General features: G+C 29.1%; 1 protein-coding gene across 3 annotated transcripts in view; it reads right to left on the reverse strand.

Annotated features, from left to right (window-relative positions):
- The window catches only part of vari (MAGUK p55 subfamily member vari), a 109,931-nt gene that overhangs the window by 81,606 nt on the left and 2,657 nt on the right, over positions 1-25,668 (reverse strand). Inside the window, exon 1 of one of the 3 annotated variants that reach the window (XM_076399854.1) lies at positions 17,229-17,514. The exons of 1 other annotated variant lie outside the window; for it this stretch is intronic. In XM_076399854.1, the coding sequence (XP_076255969.1) occupies positions 17,229-17,382 (154 nt within the window). In that variant the 5' untranslated portion in view covers positions 17,383-17,514. Of the gene's footprint in view, positions 1-17,228; positions 17,515-25,668 lie in introns of those variants that run through there. One more of the 3 variants, XM_076399852.1, reaches the window with a different exon arrangement.

A 25,668-nucleotide genomic window follows, 5' to 3' on the forward strand; every position in this document is an offset into this window, starting at 1 on the left:
ACATCGTGACTCTATGAGCAAAACTGGAAAAACTGGATCCCGTTTGAACGTATATTGCTCAAATCTAGAAAAATATATTGTAAAAACCGGTCTTAAAATTTGTCATATGTTCCAAAATAAAATACATACCGAATAACTCTGAATGCACTATGGATGAATTTTGCTTTGTGTTATGGCAATACTAGTGCTATTGATCACCAGTAGCAATGCTATTTAAAAATGACGTCGTTTTCTTGTTTGACTGAAATAAAAAGTCACCTATCGAGACGGTTTCCATTCATGTTGCATCCAATTTCATTGCTTTTGTATTACACCAATGACTTTTAGATATCTAGAAATGCTTAATTAATCAATGGTTCTAATGTTGATAGATCTTTACTTTATCTGTCTTTTGTAAACATGAAAATCGCAACTTCTATCTGGCATACTTAAGCAGCAAAGATATTTTTTCAGCTTGAATAATTTAGTGTTTAGTGCATTTGGCGTCATCTGGCATTAGTATAATAAATTACTGTTTTAAAATTAATTCACCAGAGATACAAAATAGCATAACAGTCAGGAATTATTTTATCTGTAATATTTTAACCGCAAATATTACGTTCATTTGATAAGATTTCCTTTACATAATATAACATTTTTCATTTAGTCTTAGTTAGTTACTTAGTGTGTACAAAGACTAATTATGAAATGCTCAAAACTGCATTTTTATACACATTACTTGCATTGTTTTTTTGGTGATGCCGCTCCATCATAGTCTAATTGTCATTTTCGGTTTCAACGATGTCATTAAAAACAATTCAACATCTTTATGTTAAAAACAAAGAACGACTTGCATGATAAAAAAAAGTTCAATGGCAATCAATTAAGACATATTGGGCGAAAATCCATATCAGATTATCAAAGAATTTTGATTTGCTTAATAATTGATGTTTACATGCAATGGGAAAGATCTGAAAGGAGAGAAAATTTCCACCACACAAACTGACAGGAAATTTCGAATCATTTCAGCACCCTGGTTTCATTACTTCGAAGCCCGTATTTGGCGATGAAAATTATTATTGATTAACTACGACAGTGCCAATCATTAAAAATAATGGGTTCCAATCCACGAGATCTATCCACATCGACTCCGAAATGAAATATTCATAGCAAAATGTGTTGATGTGCATATGGTGGCATTAGTAAGGTATAGTGCATGATGAGCTATTAACACCAAACAATGCTGTTACTGCAGATGTCTACAGAAGTCAATTTAAACAAGTTAAACGACGTAATATTATTTAAAAAATGTCAGGAACAGTGAGAAACAAACACTATAGCGCCTTCTTGATTGCCACTTGTTTAGATCAATTCAAAATGGCTTACCTAACATAGGATTTCGAAATACAAAAAATTCGAGGATCTGTGATAAATGCTGCTTAACCCAACATAATTCTTTCGACACGGTATCATCATGTTTTCAGAAAGATAATTTCACTTTTCTCATAATTGCATTCACCACTAAGTTGGAAAAATTTGATATTTTTTCTCAATAAATGCCTTTTTAAAGTAAAACATAATCAAAACCCACACATACATTAAATATGTATGCCATTCAATTTTTTTTAACATTTTTAATCTGGCATATAATTATAGAATTGTATAATAACAATACATTCACAACAAATATAATGATATAATTACAACTACCACTCATATTTCAGTTATTTGTTAAAAATTCTAATAATGTAATTATAAAAATTATAAGCCTTCCAGATATTACATAATCTGATAAATATTGTTTCGGATACTACTAAGAGACGGAGATAATCCAAACACAGTCTTCATAATATTAATTAGGCTTTAAACTAAATTAAGCACGAATTTCACAGCATGAAAATCCAAGGGGTTGCCAAGCCGGCAAATCAGTAATAAGCAAGTTATTCCGAGAAAATTCGTCACATTTATTAATACATTATATAATATTGTTATTATTTTTATTAATATCGAGAGTCCCACCAGTTACGATTATTAAATAAATTAAAAATTTGATCCATAATTTTAATAGGCATAATTTTCTTTCACTATTTTTATTCTTTGCCTTAAGCAATGAATTTGAAAGACCTAAAACTCAACAAACTCAAAAAGATACGCGTTCAAAAGCCGAAGTAGCGGAACTTCTGCATATAATGATGATGGATGATATTGAAACTTACAGTATAGTGGGTCCACAATAACACACATCATCACGACGTCGAATTGTTTGCCAATTGAAGTTTGTAAATTCGTGTTAAAATCAGACCGAATCTTTCCTTCTCATTTTAATCAACTTAAAAAGTGATACAATGCTGTCTGTTAGTTGTCAAATATCTACATATTTTTTCAAAGTATTACTAATAACAATTATAGGTTATAAATCGGCAAACGTTGTGCTCACGCTTTGCTTATTTTGATATATACGCTGCTTAATATTTCTGATTACTCTGAGTGAAAATTCTAAAGCCAATAAATAGTCGGAGTCAGAAACAGATTACGTCTCCAATCATTTACTTCGTGCAAATTTTACTGGAAATATGTTTAGCATGTTGCAGCAACACTGAATATTAGTATGGGCATAGTTACTCTCTCAAGTCTCTCAAGAAATGAAGAACGATATATTGTTAAATTCACCAAAGAGAAACCGTCCACATGCGAAGTGGGTGACGAATCTTGATTTTGGCTCTATTCGGAATCAAATACATTATATGTATGAAAAAATTGCAAAGAAGCTTTCCTGGGGAATAACACTTTATTATACATTTATTTTAATCTGGTTTCTAATCTTTCAATCTATTTAGAAAAAAATATCTTATGAGCATCGTAATGATATATAATATTAATACTCGGTACTTGTTCCCATTGATCATATCATATTTTCAACCATTGTATCAAATTTCGATCACAATACTAATAAACACTAAGATAATACAAAAACTTTTTTTATTTGTAACATCGTTAATATATGATTTTATTGATCTAACTTATGATTTTGCTTATGACTTAATTTATTCAATGTGCCACTGATAAAATATAATATATATATTTCTCTTATATTTATAAAATTATTAAATACTGAACTAACAAATAACTTCTTGTCGTGCATATAAAAAAATTTAAACTAACTGACTGAAAATATTTTTATTTTAAGTGTAATTTATTCACATTAATTTTACTTAATAACTAAATAAAATTACTGCATCCTGCATATGACATTAAAAACACATTTTATTACAAATATTTATAGAACATTTTATTGGAGACTATTAAATATAAGATATATTATATCTACAGCATTACTAATGGTGAGATAATTGATTACCAAATTTGATTTTCACTTTTAGTTATTAATGCATGTAGTAAACAGTAACTCGTAAAGCAACAAATCTAATTGATTATTATTTTTAGTATCTGACGCACTCTACTTTTATAATTATAGATTACATTAGAAGCTTAGTTATTAAAGACTGCTCTATATACTCGTAAAAATCGTTACTAAAAATTACTAGAAGATGATTTACACAATACACAAATTATTATTACTTAAATCTTTCGTATAAATTTGAAGATAATGAATATATAAATGTAAAAAGGTTATATATTTTACTATTGTTTTCTTTTAGTACTTAATTGCTTTTCTAAGCCATGGCAATCTGTTTCAAAACAATTAGCCACTAGACTATTATTGTATTTTTAATAAAAATGCTTCGATCTGTAGATGAACAACCCTCGAATATTTTACTGAGACTTGAGATGTCGCATTTTTTGAGCATGATATGCTATTGTCCTCCTACTCTACTTAGCGCCACTGCCAGCTCGTTTATATGTTGTGCAAGTGTTTTCTAATACTTTTTCAGTACAGTTCCCCATAATTAAATGTATATACAGATTGGCTTGATGATGGATTTATATTCCATCATTTTGCTATTAAATATGCTCTTTTACATACGTATAATATTATTTCATTAACAGATATACCTAGCATTCCTTGATTTGGAAAAATCTTTAGCAAAATAAGAAGAAATACCTTATAGATTACATTGAAACAAAGAGGCGTAACTAATAAAACTATAAAAATAATTTAAGAAACATACAACGTCCGTCACTGAATAACAATGCCGTCATTACAGACAATACGAAATCAAAAATCTTCAAATGTCAAGCAAGACTAAGACAAAGCGCAATTTTAAACCAAGCTATTTTAAATATCTAGATATAGATATCGAATGAAATCTAATTGAAACACTGGAAAAGCCAACAGAAACAACTCACTTGGTAGGGACACTTGGATGGAGGACACAAACAAATAAGGAGAATATAGGAAGCAAGGAGGAGAGGTGGAACTTTTACATATGTGTTACATAATGATAATTTAACTTGAACAGTTGCAAATAGATCTCTAAATTATCCACATATTTTAAATCCGGTGTATACAAACACTAAAACTACCCCCAAAGATGATCAAGCCATTGTCTTTAAAACATGAAGTTTTACAAGTTTTACAGTTATCAATCTAAAAATAATATAGATGCCTACAAAGAGAGTATAATGAATACACAATACACCACATTTCATAATATTTTCGAATTCCTATTACAATATTATCACAGAAAATAACATAATTTTAAAATGATTCCTAAAAATATTTCATATAAAATACGTTGTAAACATTATTAAAATTATTAAATCATAAATGTTATAGTTATAGACTATTTATTCGTTCGATCAAAATGAAAGATGCATTAAGATACAGAACACACGTGTACAATATTTGTAGATTTACCTTTAATTTTATCCATTCTCGATATTCTGGTTTGCATATAACATAAAATAATTTAAATTCAAGTTTATGAATATTGGAAAACATTAGCATATCTTCAATGACGTGTTGATACATATATACACACACGATCTATTTTCCAAAATTTCAAGATGTCCAATAACGAGCGAACAAAATATCATTAATGAGAAATTTAATTTTTAAAAAATACTTAAAAGAAATATTACAGGGAATTGGCAAAACATATGTAACAGGTCAATTGAAAAGTCCCCGGCCTATCATAGTCAAACACATTTTTTGGAAAAATTTTTTTTATTCCACATAATTCCCTTCAAGGGTAATTCCTTCCCAGCGAGCATTTGAGATCTGAGAACTGGAAATAGTCGCTGGGGGCCAGATCTGGAGAATACGGTGGATGAGGAGGCAATGCGATGTCCAATTCATGGATTTTTGCCATAGTTTTCACTGATTTCTGACATTCAAAATCATTTTGCGGATTTTTTCACCGTCTTCGGTGCTCATTTCACCAAACTTAGTCTAAACTTAGCATATCAATCCTTGATAGTTGATTATCCTGGGGTAGTGTCCGGAAACTCGGCATCAAGCCAATTTTTTCCTTCAACTGTATACTGTGTTCGCGTTTTTATCAATAGATAACGCTAATCAAAATGTTTGCAAGTATCCAACAATAAAGGACACAGTAAAGTAGAATTTTGGAATAATCTTAACGATCCAAAAAATGACAATTGAAACAACTTACCGTCCACCAAGGAGTAACATCAAAAAAGAAGAATATTTAAGCATTAATTTAGAAATAGATTTATTTTTGGACGAGGCTTCAGTTCTAAAAACAAAGACTAGATATCTAGACTGAAAGCAAAGAACTAAGACAATAGATTCAAGAAAAGAACTGTAATTACCAATCAAAATTAAACCTATTGGCATACTGGTATTAAGAAAATGATTGATTTATTAGATTTTTTAATACAATTTTATTTTTACTTTTTGTCTCCCAATTTTATAGAAATTAAAAATAATACCTTCGCTGAGAAAGCTACTGGAAAATACTACTGGATTTGAAAAGCTTTCAGACTGACCACCAGTACTTCTACCTACAAACCAGAATCAAAATAACAAAAGACTAGAGTAACACGTTCATATATATAGCTAAAAGTGTACACTATCCAGCAGAAATGTAAGAACTAGTCAAAGAAAAAAGGACTGACTGAAAAATCTAGAAGAAGATAGCAACAAACTAGGGATCCTACAGATAGAAACCCTTATATAATCTTAACGATAAAACTAAAAAGTTCAAATTAGCTACTAAAATTTAAATACACTTTTCTGAACATCTAAGTAGATTATATACTCCCAACCAATGAATGAATGAATTACATTATAATTAGTAATGATAACATAAAATCCTAAACTACTAAAACTACTAAACACAAGTTACTCCAAAAGAACTAATCGAAGAAATAAAAATACATCTGAAAAAAGAACTAGGATAAGATATATTCACTGGAGAAATGTTGAAACAATTGCCTAGAAAAAAAAAACATAATAAAGCTTTCTAATCAACTTAATGCACACTAAAACTCATATCTGCATATTAAAAAATGACGGAGCCGGCTTGGTGGAGCAGTGGTAAAGGACCATTTTCCTCCTACTGTTGCGATAGACGCGGGTTCGAATTATGCTGGGGCATGGTCGTAAATTTATCTTTGTAACTGTTTAAAATTTGTGATTGTCCTAGGCAAGAGTGTTAAATCCGAATCCGAAAGGAAAATGATCCCAGTCCCGCCAGTAACCAGGCTGGGTAAGACCGAATACCTTCTGGGATGATTTCTAAAGTTGGTCACTCGCCAGTCGGTAGGCTTAATGCTGAGGACAGTGGTTCGCAGTCCACGTTAAACTGTAGGTCCAGTTCAGATAAACCCATAGTAGGTAAAAGACGACTTTAAAATATATTTTTTAAAAAATACGGAAATTATTATAATATTAAAGCCTAGTAAACAATTATATAATATTACACCTTACAGATTTATTGAAACTTATAGTTTGGCACGAAGGCTTATATCTCCCAACATACTCTTCAAAATAAAATAAGAAGATTCTGAATTAAAAGAAATACGAGCTAAAATGCACCAAGATCTAGGACCTATTACCAATCTGCTCGATATTTTCTATACTAGCACTACTAACAGTACACAAGAACCAAGAATCCATTTTTTAGTCCAGGTAGCTAACCATAAAAGATAGATTAAAATATGTTCCTGCCGTCTGTACTAGCAAAAACATTAAACAACTTATTGATTTTGAACTTAAATGGCACTACTATGTGTGTGAAAATATTGTTAAAGAGGCATATTAAAAAGAAATTTGGTATTTAAGTTTAATGAAATGCAAATGAAATAATAAATATAAAAATGTATAAAAAATCACCCTAATGAAAATGATTCAGATATACTAAAGAGTACCAAACCCTGAAAAGTTTTATAATAATGCGCAAGTGAAGTGAGTATATAGTGAGAGACTTATCGTTGGATACTATTGATAACTAATTTAAAATTGTTGGGATTAATTAATGGGTGGTCTAATTAACAGTTTTAGTATAGGATTTTAAAAAAATTAAAAATAGTTTAAAAAACCCAAATAAATATTTTTGAATAACAACTAAACTGAGAAAAAGGTATTTTCAAAAATGGAACTGAATAATAAATAGATAGAGTAAAAGAAAATCTTGATTTTAAAAGAGACAAGACACTTTTAATAAAAACATTTTGAAATTAATTGAAATTAATTGTTTTATACTTACGAAATAATTACAAATCAATAAAATATGTGTAGTTTTAAAACTATTCTAGATGTTTGTTATATGAACAAATATATTGTATTACTATAAAAATTAACCTGAAAAAAATTACCGGTTGAATTTAAACTAATTTAACTACTATAATAATATAAATTAAGTATATTTATAATAATAAAATAATAATTAATTATATAATTAACTTAAATTATAAAACAAATGGAATATTTATTTTGTGGTATACCAATAGCAAATTAAAAAGTATTAGTTTGCCTTATTGTAAATTGTGTTAACATATATTATATATATATTATATATTATACATAATACATATATTATACATAATACATATATTATACATATATTATATTATATATTATATATTATACATATTTTATACATAACATTTATACTTTAGTTATGCAAGAACTCGCAATAGATTAATTACCCTACGAATAGTATACTATATCTTTATAATGTGCCTTTGTAATCGTGTTAATAGATATAAAATATTTTATTAGTTAAAAGACTGTGGATTCATTTAATATCTTATAACGCGGCATGATAATTACAATTTTATAAAAACATATTTTAGGATTTTTAATAACAATTGTTCATACCTTACCTTGGCAATTTTTTATTCGTCTAGAATGTTGGATAAGATATTGAAAATAACGCGAAAGTGAAAAACGCTGAACTAAATCTACACCTTTGTAACTATGAAAATGAAAATTTAAAAATAACCTTCCCACTCTTCAGAGTCCTTCGACGTTATTCGAAATGTATTTACTTTTATGTGCGTTACTGTTACTTTTTCTAAGTACGAAACAACGTTTCGTAAATATCGTCAGAGGAAAATTGAAAAGAGTTGCTATTTGAAAGTATCCAGATAGTCTGGCGTCCTGTAAATCTTCACCTTACACCATACAGTTTACAGTAGAATTAAAACACAACTATAATAAATACTTTTTACAAACATGTGCCTTTTCTTTCAACCTATATATATTATAGGTATAGCCTGTAAATATTTTATAAAGGAATATCAATAGATGATATATATTTTTATAAAATATGTAGCCAAACCATAAACCAAAGTTGTTTTTGATCAACCATAACGAGGTTTCGATTAATTTTAAAATTGAATATTAAACAAAAACAAAATCAACAATAAGTCTGATATTCATAATTAATATGGACAAAGCTCAATAGGAAAAAAACCAACACTGTAGATTGTCACATCAGAGACAGATTTATCAAGAGCAAAACGAAATATAGATAAAAAATATATGATTGAAATAAAGTCTGCTACAAATATGTCTGAAGCGAATTAACAACAGTTTTTTGTAAAGAACGAATACAAAAAAGATTCCAGATCATATCCGTATTCGGAAATTGGTTATTGTCATACATCAACAGCTGCATATCTCAAATCTTAAATAATAACAAAAGGAGATATCAACAATAAGCTATAAATAATGAATAATCATATGACAAATAATAAAGGATTAATAAGCGGTGAAAAAGGTACTAACCATTGAACGTCGAGGTAGTTCATAGCAAGAATGTCAGCATACAAAATGCATCACAAAGGTGATAGAAAACTCTTATTAAAGGATTTAGGTTCTATTTTTTTGTAAAAATTAAATTATTTTAATATTCAAATTCAAAGTATATCTTGTACGTAGAATTGCAACGAATGATATGAATAATGGAATAAATTGACATGAAAATAGAAATCAAATAGCACTAAAAGATAGATTGAAATATGTTCCTGTCATATGTACTAATAGAAAATTAAACAACGTACTAGTTTTGAACTTAAATGGCACTACTGCGTGTGCGAAAATAGTGTCAAAAGAATTATGTTAAAAAAAAGCTATATAATTGAGCTGAAAATAAAATATAAACAGCCATATAGAGGCTACTAGTAGTTAAAGTTAGAATATTTGATAATTGGATAAAACCTATTTCAATTTTCAAATATAATGAATATAAAGGCATATCTTGTACGTAGCTTTGCAACGAATGATTTGTATAATGGAATAACTTGACATGAAAATAGAAATCAGATACATGTCAAAACAAAAAGAATATTTATTTTTTATCCAATCCAAATCCTTGTTAAAATTGTTATTGGCCGAAATGCAATATATTGATCGAGGTGAAACTTTTCATTGGCTTTCATTTAATGGCTAATTTGGCTGACCTTTGACAAATCACAGCAATCATTATCATCTAAACGCTTATCAAGATACTGTTCGAACTCAATAGTATATTTGAAAATAAAGTTTTATAAAAGAAACTATATTAAATAACTCATAAATATCAATCCCAAACCACCATCAAGAACTCATAACAAATAAGCAAGATAACGCTCAACAATGACTAATCAAATATATTTCTGTTTGTTTTTCATAATTTCTAAATAAAAATCAATATATTGCAACTCTAGATGTGCAATTTCGTTGATGTATATATTTAAGCAGTTTAAAAACCGCACAAAATAAACAATATTGTATATTGTTTTATCTCCGAATAGCCTCAAAATTGCAATGTTAACGAGGTTTTTATAGTGTTTATTTCTTTCTAACAATAGAAAATAAACTGAAATCTACGGTAGGCTGTTGATACGTTGAAAAATCGATGTTTAACTAGAAAAAATCGACGATTATCTTGAGGAAACGGAATATTGATAATTGTTTATTCCCCTGTATAAAAATAAAATAGTTATTATATTAAATAATATATTATTACATTTTAATAATTTTATATATTTGTATATATTTAAAAAAGTCAAACATGATCCAGAAATTCATTAAATTATATAAGAGCCGGCTTGATGGCGAAGAGGTAAAGGCGACAGGACAGATAGATAGATAAATATATGTTTGTGATTGTTTAATATTTGTGATTGTTTTAGGCAAAGGTAAAATAAAATCAATCATCAATAAAAAGAGTAAAATCCGACAAGGAAAATGATCCCAGTCACGCCAGTAACCAGGCTGGGTAAGACCGGATGTCTTCTGGAATAATTCCTAAAGTTGATCACTCGCCACTCGGTAGGCTTAATGCCGAGGACCGTGGTTCGGAGCTCATGTTAAACCAGTCCAGATAAACCACTAGTTGGTAAAAGAAGACTTTAAAATATATATTTAAAAAATATTAGGTAAAAACAGCATATATAGGATAGTGCTGGGTGAAAATTTAATTCAGATATTTAATAAAAGAAAGCTGAAACCAATATAGTTCTTATAAATGGTGTTTTAACAAAACATATTTCTAGTTAGTAAATAGTAAACAGTTTAGTAAATTGATTTATTTAATATAAATTATCAAGACAAATTGCCGAGCACTAATATTATTTATAATCATGTTAATACAACTTATTGAAAGTTTCTGGAAAAAAAGAAGCACAGTAAGACTACATTTAATGCAAGATTTCGTAAATTAACTGTTGGGTCTCATGTCCTATTATTTATATATAGTGAGCACTTTTCTTATTTATTATTTTAGAATAGAATTTATTATTTTGAATTAACAATAATCGAATAATTATTCTAAATCGGCTCATTGTCTCGTTGTCTTGTAAATCTAAATCACCACATTTTTAAAACGTGCAAACTACTTTCTACATGTTCTCTCAGCTAGATCATAACTTCCACTAAGATACAATGACTTTCGACAACATTGTTTGATATTTAAGACAGATAATGAATGAAACTTCCCACAAAAACACTTTATTCGACTCAGCTCTAATATATTAAATAAAAAATAAAAAATACATTTGAAACTCGATCAATGCAAAATATTTGTCCGCAATTCCTCATCATTTCATTTGCGAATTAGATCCAGCGTGATACACATTCGAATAAAGTGAGTAAATATGACTAGTTTTAAGCCCAACAAACGCCATTTACTGGAACAGCTACTTCTTTACTTTCCGATTCGATTTCCGACGTAGAATGTTATTTGTCACATTCTGGAGCAGTGAAGAATTGAAGGAGCTGCCGAATAAAGGTTGATGTAAAACCCAGCAAGCCAGCCTACTCATTACTAACTCCAGACATTAAACCACAAGCTATATTCCATCGATTAAAAATGTCTAAAAGAAAAATATTGGCGATAATATGAATGAAAGTCTAAGAGGACGGCGTTTTTTACAGGCAAGCAACTGTACCAACGGCAGAAAAAAAGGTGAGGTCATAAGAATGACCACTCCAATCTTGGGTTAGCCTATTTACTGAAAAGATGGACTAAGATTGTGGATAGTAGTGATATTGTCCACTGCTCGAATAGCATATAAAAAAATTGTATAATAAAGTTTCGAAATTTTAAAAATAACGATGGTTTTCAATTTGTACTTCTTATTAAAACTATTGTCATTACCAAACAAAATATACTGAAATTAAGGCTTTGTAAAAATTGGTTTGAAGGGTATAGATTGATTTAGTGAAAAACGAAATGTTATCTACCCTTAATCTAATACATTATCTATGCTATCTTTCTAAAAACGATAAGAATTAAATTCAATGGTTGGTCAATAAAGAAAGCTTTCATTTGGCTCTACAACCATGACCTGCCACATAACCATAAACAGATTTAACACCGCAAATCATCGCCACTCAAATAACAAAGACCAAGTGAAAGTAAAAATATCAAGGCTTGTAAGATAGTTTTTTTAGTAAAACCACTGATTCTTTTTAGTGATTTTTGATGACTTCCGATTGTATCTGCAGTTTTGATTTTTTCCACCTTTGAAATCGCTTCGAGCTGCTAAATCAAAAAAAAAATGTTCTAGAACAAAAATAATGATAAATGATGACAATACGATGACAAGAACTTCTAAAGCGCTATAATGCTAAAGCAGACACCGATACCTTACAGATAATTCGAAATATGGTCACCTTTTTTATGCATAATATAGGCTGTATGTTTCATGTTTGAGCAAAATGGGTCTGCGTTGATCGATGGTGTGAAATTAATTAAATTGACGTATAAGTTAGTCCTCTATATATCATAGACTGAAATTGAAGAGTACTAAAGGTGAATCAAATCCTTGACTACACTTAAGTAATGACTTTGTCAAATAATTATTTGTTAAAGTTGCCAATAGCATATTAGTTGAGTGGATTTAGTTGAATAGCATATGGGTTGGTGACTTTCCAAATTTTTCACATTTAGTGAAACTTATTGACTGATAAGTAACCGATGTAGACATCAAAAGGTCTAGTTACTGATCTGACAGGATATAACTATGTGGGCATAGTTATACTCTATGTTTTTTATTATAAAATTATATGAGTTTTACAATTAAGCTTTTATATTTTACTTTCAATTGTAATTATATTAAAATAGTTTTGTAAAGGAAAATCTTTGTAAAATAAATTAATAATAAGTATAAGATTTAAGAATTTCATTGTAATTCAATTAATCAATATGGAACCTTATTTAATTAGTATATAAAATATTTGTTTAAAATGACTACGCGTTAGTATTATTTACAAGAACCTAATTTTAAAAAAATGTCCAAAATTATTATAACCCAAAACCAGGAAAACCAACCAATGAAGTAAAATCCTACAGACCTATCTCACTGTTACAAATAATAACTGAATATCAGATAACAGAAAATGTAATCAATAGCAGCCAAAATTCTCAGAATGAAACAAAAGGAAGCTTGTTCTACAGTAAAACACACAAAACCAGATGTATGAAGCAGAAATGTGCCAATTCTTTATACATTTTACACAATTGACATATTAAAAATAGAAAATGTCACCAGGCTTACATTTTCTGATGATAGTGCGATACTATATTGTCTGTAGACCATAGCAAAAAAAGAACTAGAAAATACATCAGACTAGTGACAATATAAAAAAATAGACTTAGACATGGAGAATAAATATTAACTAAGTCAAATAAGTGCATGTTGGGTTTATATCTAAACAAGCCACACATATATCCATAATAATAAATAATACCATTATCCCATGTAGAATATCAATGAAAAACTTTAATGGAAGGAGCACATTAAAAAGAAAAAAAGCTAGAATTAAAATATAATAAAATGTATTGGCTAAATGGATAAAAGTTTCAATTATTTCATCATAATAAGTTGGAATTTAGTCATGAGGACGAAAAACTTAAAAAATGTGAAAAGAAGTGGAAGTTTAGTACTATTCAAAAATATTTTATTCAACTCTTTACTAACTAAGCCAGAGACCTTTCTGCTGATGTTTTACATCAACAGCATTTTTGAGGTAGAAATACCGAAACACCTTATTCTAACTATCTAGTTAAATATAACCCCTCTAAAGATACAGAAAGGAATCCCTCATTCGGTGGGAATTTTGCATCCCATAAATTTATTTGTAAAAGCAGCGAAACTCCTAGTATAAGGGTTACATTTAAAACATAGCCCTGGATTTCAGCAGAGCTTACATAAATATCATATAATTCCCAATATTAACTCAATTAATGTACTGTACAAATACAAAACCTCTAAATATTGTATGCTATATAAATGTGCTACTAATAGGACTTAATTCTTACTAACAGATGGCGTATATAATTATTAATTTAGGATTTAATTTAGGTTTTGGAAAATGTAGTCGTAGAGTCAAAATGTCTTCCATAACATATCAAGTGTGATTAATGATAAACACAAAAAAGGTTTTACAAAGTTTAAACTATTTTTATGATAACTTACAAAAATTCTATAATAAAACATTAATTTATATGAGTGTATTAAAATATTTTCATAACAATATATATATATATATATATATATATATATATATATATATATATATATATATATATATATATATATTGTACAGGAAGCAATTTACAGTTTATTTAACAAACAAATTATATGATAAAATAAATAAATCAACAACAAAGTAAAGTAATAAAATACACAAGGGATTTTTGATAAGAACATAGTGAAGATATTTTGCGTAAATAAATAGCGTATTATAACAATTAAATAAAAACAGTCAGAATCTGTAAATTAAATTGTACGGCAACCATTTAAATAGTACAACTTTTGATGATTCGTTCAATAACGAAAAAAAATAAAAACAATCGAGCAGAAATAAAATTAGTCTCCTTTTTACCAACAAAGGATTCATCTGATCTTGATCTACAGCTCTAAACCACAGTCCTCAGCATTAACCTCTTAGCAAAAGACATCCATACAAGCATGAATGAGATGGTTTGTTATATTCGAAAAATATTGGATTAGGAAAAATTTCCTCCATATCAAAATCCAGCAAGAACTAAACACTGTATTTTGCCGAAAACATATTGCTCGAAAAAAGCTAAATACCTAATGTTAAATGAAGTTAATATTACAGCATTTTAAAACAAGGTGTCTCAAAAGCAAGAATCTTTAACTTATTACGTAAATATAATGAATCATTATGTGATCAGTGCATGGTCGTGAATCAGTGAAAGATATGCCAATCGGTAGTATGTCTCTTCTGAATTCAATTGCTATGGGGCATGATAAAATAGTACTATATCATGTTACTTCCACTGCAATAACATTGCTATAACATAAAAGCTTCTATGACAAAACGACAAAATTCTATATACGAAATTCTGTAAAATATAATTTAAACATTTATATATTTCTACATGTTTCTTATCCAAACCATATAATTATCATAGAATCCTCGTATATAATACAGATGCTAATTTAGTAAATAAACAGACCATTCGAGCTCCGAACTTAAAACCAACAACATACAATAAACCAAATCAATATAGATCATATACAAAGGAATCACTTTCTAAATAATAAATAATTATTAACATTAAGGATTCAAATCTATGTGAGCTATTAAAACTCTATCTACTACCCAGAAACCATAGCTAAAAATCTGATGAACTGTGTTCATTCGTCCATCAATATATATTCAAAATGCTTGTTAAAAATTATCGGATGCATACAAAAACACATGCTTATCGCAAACGTAATTCAATGCAAAACACATAAAACGAGTAGCGCAAACCAGTGACTAGTAACTGACTAAAAATTGGGTGTAATGCTGGACAAAAGCCGTATGTATCTCTTTCCGTTGTTTCTTAAACCAACTACTCCACATAAATGAATCAAGTACCTACCAAAAAATTGATAACCTTATATATAATAAAATGGATACAAGAAGATATGTCCTTTTTTTATATCGACCTATAAGAGTATAAGAAATAATTCCTCTTAGTTATCATATATTTTAATTTTAACCTAAAATAGTTAATGAATAATATAATGAATAATATAATGAATCTCATAATATTCGTTACTCTTCAGAGTTATATATACATATATATATAATGTACCTTTTTTAAAAGATCAAAAGTTAATTTAGCAATTTTTGTGTTCATTGACTTTATGACACTGTATGTTTCCCCTTCATATAGAAATTATATTTATAACTAATGTTAATATTATTCGATCTAGTGATTGCTACTCTTGTTTATTTGAGTAAATGTTGAGCAAATGTTTAATGATACATAAATGTATATGAAACATAAATTTACACATATATTCTAGCCTGATCAAGGCCAAATATTTATCAAAAAGTCCTCGAAATAATGTAGATGTTTATTATTGAGTACACGGTTCATTTTAGATTGGATCTTTGTATATCTAAGCCGTTATCAAGTAAACAAATTATTTCATTATAATTCATATGTCTTTAAATAAAGACAGCAATCAAACAAACAAATAACATATAGCAAACTACATCAATATCGACAATATCTCAAATAATAGGCTTTTGAAAAATATCTTCTTATTGCATATAATAAACAATTAATAAATGAACTTAAATAAGTCTCTAAGAAAATATATGTTATGTGTCCGTATTTATCTCTTAATTTTAAATATTTATAAATTGATAAACCGTTAAATATCAATATTAGCTTGTGTATATACAAAAAGTTGAGAATTTTCATTGCATTTTGTTCATAATTTATCTGAATAAAATAGTACTGAAAGTGATGTTTTCAAAAATTATTAAAAATACTTTCGAATAAATGAAAATACAATATAACCTGATATTTATTTGGGTTAATATGTTATCTGAATATTTAAAACTCAAAAATATATATATGATAATACAGTTTGATGAATAAAATACTTAGTAGTATCAAAATTATTACAAGCAATAATCAGTTAACTCAGTTTCATATTGAGATCTGGAAATATTACTATTCACGAATAATGACAGATTCTGTTATGATCTAGATACAGATCATTTTTCAAATAATCATATATTACTGTTTTTGTTATTTCAATAATTTTTTAAAAGTTTAACGAAATATTTATTAAAGATTTAAAAATAATCAAACTGTTTAGAACACATGAGGTTTCGATTTACTGCTAATATATCTGATTGTTACAAATTTAAGTTTTACTATCGGTATTTCGGTTTATTATAGTGAAGTTGTATATTTTTGGGGTCTTTTTATTATACATTATATTTTTTATTTGTGATTATTTATATGAAATGACTAATACAATTAGTAGTATAGTTTTATTTTAGTAACTGGCAAAAGCATTTATAATAAGCATTCCACAGCTCTCTGAATGATTAATGGCACAAAACTTACCATTTTCATTATGATTTTTACCGATGCCATTCAAATCAATGTCTTTGAAACTTTTCAATAGCTCGCGCCTTTCCTGACACTCGCCGTTCTTCCCAAACCTAACCATCTTCGTACAACAGAACTCACCCTCCGACGAGAACCGATCGCAATTCATATCAGCAATTCGAAAAGTCGTCTCGTTTCTTTTCCCATACGGTCATCGGAACCGTGCAAGCAACCACTCGAAACGTCGTGTTCGACGAGAAATCATTTTTCACCTGTCTGGTTTCGATGGCCCGGTGCGGACCCACGCAGATACCGAAATGTTACGCCTTCCTATCAGTCGTCTAGCTCTCAGAGCCGTTGCTATGTTACAGGGCCAGAAATCGACGCAGGGGCGGAATTAGAGGCGCCTGCTTTCGCTCTCGGTCCAGAACGATTAGCCCTTGACGTGAACGAGGTTTTTGTTGCGATGAAATGGTTCTTTTTTCGTAAAGCATATCAACGAGTGCTTCTTGTTGCTAGTTGGATTGCTTTTATATAAAGTTTTCGGAGGAAATTATTCATTAACTATATAACATATGAATAATAATCGTTGTGTGTGTGTTCCCTGTGTTCCAGTTCACAAAAACAATAAAATTATCATATTTACTAATACTGCTATTCCTGTTATTCCCAGGCATTGTTTCAATTTTTTGTAATTTGATGTTATGATGCTTTCTGATAATCAACGGAATTTGTGACTAGGATAGTAGCATGCTGTCTATATAGCTCTATTTATTGCAGCTGACAGTTTAAAAATTATCAAATCTTCTTTCCAATCTCTCTTTTAACTGTGATGAAATAACAATAAAAGTTCTCAAATTTAAATCCTGGATACATCAACATTTAGTTTATTCTCTTCATCGCCGCCATTGCCTAGTATACATCTACGTGACATATGGGATGAATTTGTGAAATGGCCGTTTAAAAATGAAAATGATACTTGACAGATATTTAACAATTTAACGTAGCTTATATGGGTGAACATACCCATGAATAAAATCGCTATATTTATGTTCTAATGTATTTTGAAGCTATAAATATTTGAAATACTAACTACAGATTAAAATTTACATTTTTTAAAATGTATTCGTATTTTAATTACAAATAATTCAAATACTGCCCAACCTTGCCTTGTATATGATAAAAACATTAAAATATATTGACCAAGAATAAAAAGAAAAAGTTTTGATTATTATCCAGGATTATTTTAATAAATTAAGAATCTGAAATGTTGGTTCTTAAGCTTCCTCTTATTAGTTGTCATTACCGATTTACCTTTAATTTGTCTTTATAATTACTTAAAACTAGATATTTATCTAAAAGGTCCTACCGATATTTTTCCGCACATTAATTACCACTTATTTTGTTATTAAATACACCACATTGATTATCATAATCAATCCATAGCTGACGCTTGAGAAATGTGTCTACCTCTTAACCATTATGCTGCTATTAGTATATTCCAATATTGTTCACTAAATCTCGCCACAGTTGGCATCGACTGACCAACTATGGCCGGAGAGCGAACCTAGCGCTAGTTTGTCTGGCAGGTCAAGTTGGCAGCTGTTATGGCCACCGACAATGTTAGTTTCTTATTATTCAGATTGTTTTCGATTATATTGATCCAAATCTTTTTCAGAACAGTTCGCAGTATCTTCCATACCAAAAGTCGTTTTCACCGCAGAAGCCTGTGAGGTATTTGTCGATCTTACATTCGACAGAAATATCCATTCTATTGTAATCTACGTCTCTGAATGTGTTTTTAAGCTGATTAGTAATTATGGCATCTTAAAAGAATAACTTAATTTCTAATACGAGCCGGAGAGAAACATGTAGAATTTAACTCAAGCATCGCTTTTGAAAGACCTCAAACTTACAGACGTCAGACTGTAACAGAGTCCCACTCTCAGAGTTATATAAGAATTGCCAAGACAAGCGTTCCAAAGACGCGATTTTTAATCTTGATTGTAATATTTCATCTCTTCCACAGGCACCATCTTAGTGAAGCAAAAGCTTCAGCAGCTTGGCCTATTCGGCTTATTAGCAGCACATGCTTCTTTATTCTCCTGTATTAGTAATTCGAAGTACTTGAACTCTTACCCTTGCTCTAAGTGGATCTTGCTTTTTACTTTTCTTGGTTAATTCTCAAGCCATATGATTCTGCAGTGCTAACTATATCATGAAATCTAGAAGCCTCAACATCTGTATCAGCGAAGATAGGCGGTATCACCAGAGAACATCAAACCGGTAAAGAAGTTTATACGTAATATATCATAATATTGAACGTCATGTTTGGTATAAAAACTTTTAGCATAATTGCATTCACTAATATATCCAAAACACTGGCTCGAATCTCAAATTAAATTGACAAATATGGACTTCATTGTACGTCTACGATTTGACGATTGATGATTAATCTTGAAACTGTGTCACATATCAGTATCATAGAAGAGTTGCAAGTAGAATCATTCAATGTTGACAAGAGAGTTAAATCTATCACATGTCTTGTTACCAATGTTTTTCTTTTCCTTCATTGATCTCATCAGTGATAGTTGAAATGCGAATACTTCCATATAATAAATAATTGTTTCTGTAGTTCGTTAACGTTATTGCTATATCTCATAATATAATTATTTGTAATTTTGGTGTTATCATAAGTAATTGGTGTTCTAGTTCTGCTGTTAACCGTGCTGACATTTTCTATTTGCTGTTTCGTAAGTATAGAGTAGGTAAGAATTAGCAACAACAATCTTACACCGTGCGGTATGCTTGCTTTAATTTCTCTGATTGTTGAGTAGATTTTTTTGTCGGATCCTACACATCCTCGTTAAGATGTAAGAATATAAAAATCTAATGGATCCTTTCACTAAAATACTCTGAAGTTTCAAAATTAATTCCTCATACCAAACTTTGTCCAAAACTTGAGCTAGATCCAAGGACTTATGAAATAAGTATAATTTGAAAATATTAATTAATATATATAATAATGTAACAGATATACTAATTATAACAAGATATAATTTAAAGTATAATTTTAAAAGCAAAGAATACATTTCAATCGATAATATATGTTTCATTTTGCCTAATTATATAATCTAAATCGGTCAGTAACCCGACATATTCAATAATTCAGATTGGATTAAATTAACATGAAATTGCATTAGCAAATCCCAAATACGCCGCTATTCTTCGAATGTTTAAAATTATTAAAAATAAATCAGATGATACTAGATCAGAGCAAAAAAATATCAGTGTTTTCACTGAATATTCTCACAACATATAATTTCTGAATTACCACACTAGCAGCATTATTCTTATATACTATTCAAGTACTGTTTCACACTTTTTTATTAATTACATCTTATATTGGATATGCTTTATTAATCACAAGTTAATTTATTACTACTGTTCATACATACATCAGTATGTTTTTCCAATGACACATCCATTTGAAGGTATTCTAAACAACAATCAAGATACCAATGCTAATGAAACTTAAGCCATAATCGGCTCATACTAATTTAGAGACAAAAATCTTTTCGAAATTCACATTCAGCCGGAATATTTTAACAATTTCAAATAAACTTCAACCGGATAATCTCTATCTTCTTCAATTATGAACATCATTAACTTCAAATTTGACTAAAAATATTTAGTTGTGAAAAACTGAATTCTAACTTTTTTATATCTGAAATATTTATATTTCATTGGTGAAATGCATAGTTTAATTATACATCAAACTAAATTTAGGACTATCTGGCCAGATAATTATTATTTTTTGGGGATTTCAGAAATCAAACTTTAAAGTTTTTATTCGTATATGTTTATATTAATATAACATCAAAAACGTTTTAACAAAATATTTTTATATACTATTGCGATCAACAAATTGTAAAACCTGATGTTTTAAGAGTCATTCAGTAAATCGAATTCTACAACTGTTTCGAAATTCGGAAAACACAAATTACCATACAACCATTCTATCCAAGGATGATTAATTATTAATTATAAAAATATTGAAATTTATTTCAAAGTCTTCTTCACAAATATTTCTTTTATTTAAATATTTCTTTATAGCGCTGCTTATTTATTATAGAACATATACAGGGGATAGACAAAATAATATGAACACCATTCTAGTGTGTATTGTTGCATGTTGGCAAGAACATACGTCAACACTGTTTCACTGTAAATAGTGCGACGCCTATGTATTGTTCTAAACATCTTTTCTGGGCAACACAATAGCCATATGTCAACATACATGTGAACCGTTATGGGAAGTTTTAGAGCACAGGGTGAGGACTAGATTTCCATCTCAAACACCATTGAAGGAATTGGCGGATGATTTTTTACAAGAAACAACATTATGTTGGAAACTATTCAAACACTATTCCGCATAGAACTGCAGCTGTTTTAAAAGCAAAATGTAACTTAACACAACTTATAAATATTTTTAATGTATTAATTTTTTATTACTACTCGTTGTCGGCTAACTTACAATTTGTCTCTACAGTAACTTAAAATTAGATAGTTATCTAGGAGGACCTATTGACCCTTCCTTAGTCTCTAATAAAATAAAAGTTACTAGCACTTTTTACTATTTTTAACCGACTTCAAAAAAAGAAGAGTTCTATGTTGGACATATTTTTTAATGTATATTCGCCGATTTCACCGTCAATTATGGACCGATTTTCAAAATTCTTTTTTTATTAGAAAGAGTGGACTTTCGAGGTGGAACCGATCAGGATCCAGGTGTAATGGTTAAAGCGTTTAGCTCATACGCGGAGGTCGCGGATTCGATTCCCAGCGGCGGCCATGAATTTTTGTTATTCTAGTTAGATTAGAACATTTGTCAAATCACCTAGGTTAGATAGCCAAGCCCGGGGCCCGCAGCATTCTTTATTTTCAATCATTCTTTCTTTATTCTTATTTTTCTTCGTACGGGACTAAAAAGACTAAAAAGAGAAACACTAAAAAGAGAAAAATAAAATATTTTTAACAAAAAAACTTAAGCAACTTCAAAAAATAAATAACGAACTCACTAAGAATTCAAAAATAATCAAAATTTAACACAAAAAAGAAGTTTCAAAATAAAATATGTACTACATAAATAACTACATAAAAATAAACAAAAACCTTATTTAGACTATCTACTGCACGTATTTTATATGCTAGTAAATAAACACCATTTAGCTTAATACCTACCTAAACCAATTTATCTATTTACAATATTATTTTAACTATTACTAACTGATTAATTTGAAGTCCGTGCCGAGTCCAAACAATACAAAAAAAAAATATAATTTTGTGATTTGACCAACTGATCGTTCGAATGCAAACGATCAGTTGATAGTACTTAAAATAATATTGTAAATAGATAAATAGGCTTATGTAGGTATTAAGCTAAATTGTGCGTATATATTAGAATATAAAATACGTGTAGTAGATAGATTAAGTGAGGTTTTTATTTATTTTTATTTAGTTATTATAACGATTAGTATGTAGATATTTTATTTTAAAACTTTTTTGTGTTAAAAATCTTAGCTTGATTTTTTTAAAATTTATATTGAGTTCATTATTTATTTTTTGAAGTCGGTTCAATTTTTTTGTTAAAAATATTTTATTATCATTTAATGCACTCCACTACACAAATACAGAAGATCACGCGGCCTGGTCTCTTAAATCTGCGTCCTAGTTCTACATAGAAGTAGACTCTTTCCTCAAGTCCTGTTGCGAATCATCATGTCCTGTTATGTGAGTAATTGTTCCTCTATGTTAGTATCTGGGTGCATCCACAATACTTCTCGGGACTTTATTCAGAAATACTTATATTATGTTGATAGTACCTCTCCCAGAACATCCCTATAACACAATTCCATAGGTTCATATAGGTTTTATTATCTGTTTGTACACCTGCAATTTAACGTATACGTTTTCTTGTTATTTATATTTCTTATATGTCTAGATATTTAAATTTTCCTCCAAATAACCAATATATTTTTTGTATTTTAGTTCCAGTTTTTTCTCTTTCTTTGGACATGCTTCTTCCCACGCAGTTTGCGATAAAATTCATCCGAAGGTACTTAACATTATGGAAACATTAACTGTATGGAATAATATTATTATTCGTATTTATTAATATATGAACAGTTTGGTGAATTTAATATGCACGGATTTACTCTCGTTTACTTTTAATCTCCATGTCTGAGTCCACTTATTTATATTATTACTTACGTGTTACAGTCTTCTGGTTGTTTAATCGCTATTGCCTCCAATAATAAGTATCGCATGTCATCAATAAATGTAGCCATAATAACATTATCTATTTGTGCTATGATACATGTATAAAGTAGGTAAAAAACAGGATACAAAACACTGTCTTGCGGCACACCTGCTTTTGTTTCTTTCATTGTTGAGTAAGCTTCTTCTTGTTCAACTCCAAATATCCTGGCTGTTTATTAAAGTCCCTTATGCCAGATTTTATTAAAAGCTTGCGCTACGTGCAAAAACATATCTCAGCAATTTTTTCCTCTTCGTAGGCATTTTCAATAATGTCTATGTTTCTATATACCTGGTATAAATAAATATTGTGTATATTTCAGGTGCTTATATTATTTTGTCCATTCCCTGTATATAACACATATACAACATAATATATAAATAAAAACATATATCAAATAACACAGGAACTAAAGCCAATGCATCACTATAGACATACTACATTTCCTGGAAGGTTATTAATAGAAATGGTTGATGTTAATTGGTCACCAAGATCATGTAGTATGATTTAACCGTGAGACTATTTAAAGATTTACTGAACAAAAGACAGACTTGGAATATAGTGATTTGTTGCTACTACATAATGTTATAAAATTGATATTATGAAATGAACGAATCTTTTAACACTAAAATACAATTTAATAGATAAATACAACGTTTAAATATTTAATAATTCGAAATATAACAACTTATTTTTACCTACGAACCTGAATGTAAAAACTAATATGTTTTACTCTAATAGTTAACTGACTTAAATACGCCATGTTTTCAGCCACAGTTGTATTTTATTAAGGTGTGTATTGCGTCTTTGATTATGTAATTGGGTCCTCGTAAGAAAATTGTCATGTCCGGTGTATATTGCCACGTTAATAATTTTTGTTGTCGGTAGATGAACAGGAGATACACCCCAACACTTACTTGTAGAAGTCCTAAATTAGAGCAAATTTCAGAAATTTCCTTATTGTTTCTAGCCTAATTATTGTCATTACTTTTAACGGGTGGTGTTATGCTATTTTACTATTTGCTATCTTTTGAGTTCCCTCGTTGCTTTTCATTATGAATATTCTGTTATCTCACTTGACGTCAGATTTGTGCTTTTTTAAATCCTTGAAGAAAACTCATTTACCATGCTGCCTCCTATTTAATTTTTATTATATTTATTGCTGCTTCTTCGATATCTATCTCAATGTTTAAAGGTACATTTAAAAAATTTATTCTATGTAACGATTATATAAATAGCGGCCAGTTAATATTATTGTTACACAAAACGGGGCTTATCTTTCGTTTTTTATATTACCAGATGATCAAAGCATGATTTTTTTGTTTCTATCTGATCAAAATGTTGGTTCATCAGTTTTCTGTCATCATTGCTTTTACATATTCTCTGTCATTTGATGATATCGATCTGGAGCTAGATAATCTATTACTCCTCGTGTTAAATAAAGCTACGACGTACGGTCTTGTAACTTCATCTATATGTTGATTACTTCTAATTGGTCTTTGTTAAATTTGCCTCTTTCATAATGCTTTATATTTTCACATATGATGAAAAACTAAATTTAAAAAAAATTGACATACATAGAACTAACAGAACCAAAAAGAGTGACCATAAAAGAATCGCAATTCAATATATTTTGATTGTGCCTTTAATAACACAAATATACACAGTGTTGGACCCAAGCAATCAAAAAGTGTTTATAAAGTCAATTAAGGGGCTAAATCCAAATCAGCCGCCTGTTTTTTAAATTGGTTCTAGTTTTCTAAATATTCAAAAATTAATTATGTTACTATTTTTGACCATTAACGCCCATTTATTGAGTTAAAAAGTATAAATCAGAAATGAAAAAGGTTGAATGGAGCCTTTTATACTGCTTGGGATCTTTTTCACACATTATAGTCCAACAGTAATCGCTCCTCACACCTTTGTCCTAAAATCCTTTGTATCGCCTTTCAATTTGCGCTAAATGTTAGTGTAGCCACAGGCTACTACTAGTTCTTTATTGACGCTTTCAACATTTTGTTGTTATTTCTCGACTCTACAACTTTGGTTAATTAATTTACTTTTCAACCTTTTTAAGCGACCTTTAGCCTCAGAGAGATTCAATCCTACTACGTTATTGTCGGCGGGCTAAATTCT

This window comes from Rhynchophorus ferrugineus, unplaced genomic scaffold (genome assembly GCF_030347505.1).
Source record: "Rhynchophorus ferrugineus isolate W39M unplaced genomic scaffold, kcgeb_rfMv2 rfM3, whole genome shotgun sequence".
NCBI classification, from domain to species: Eukaryota; Metazoa; Arthropoda; class Insecta; order Coleoptera; family Curculionidae; genus Rhynchophorus; species Rhynchophorus ferrugineus.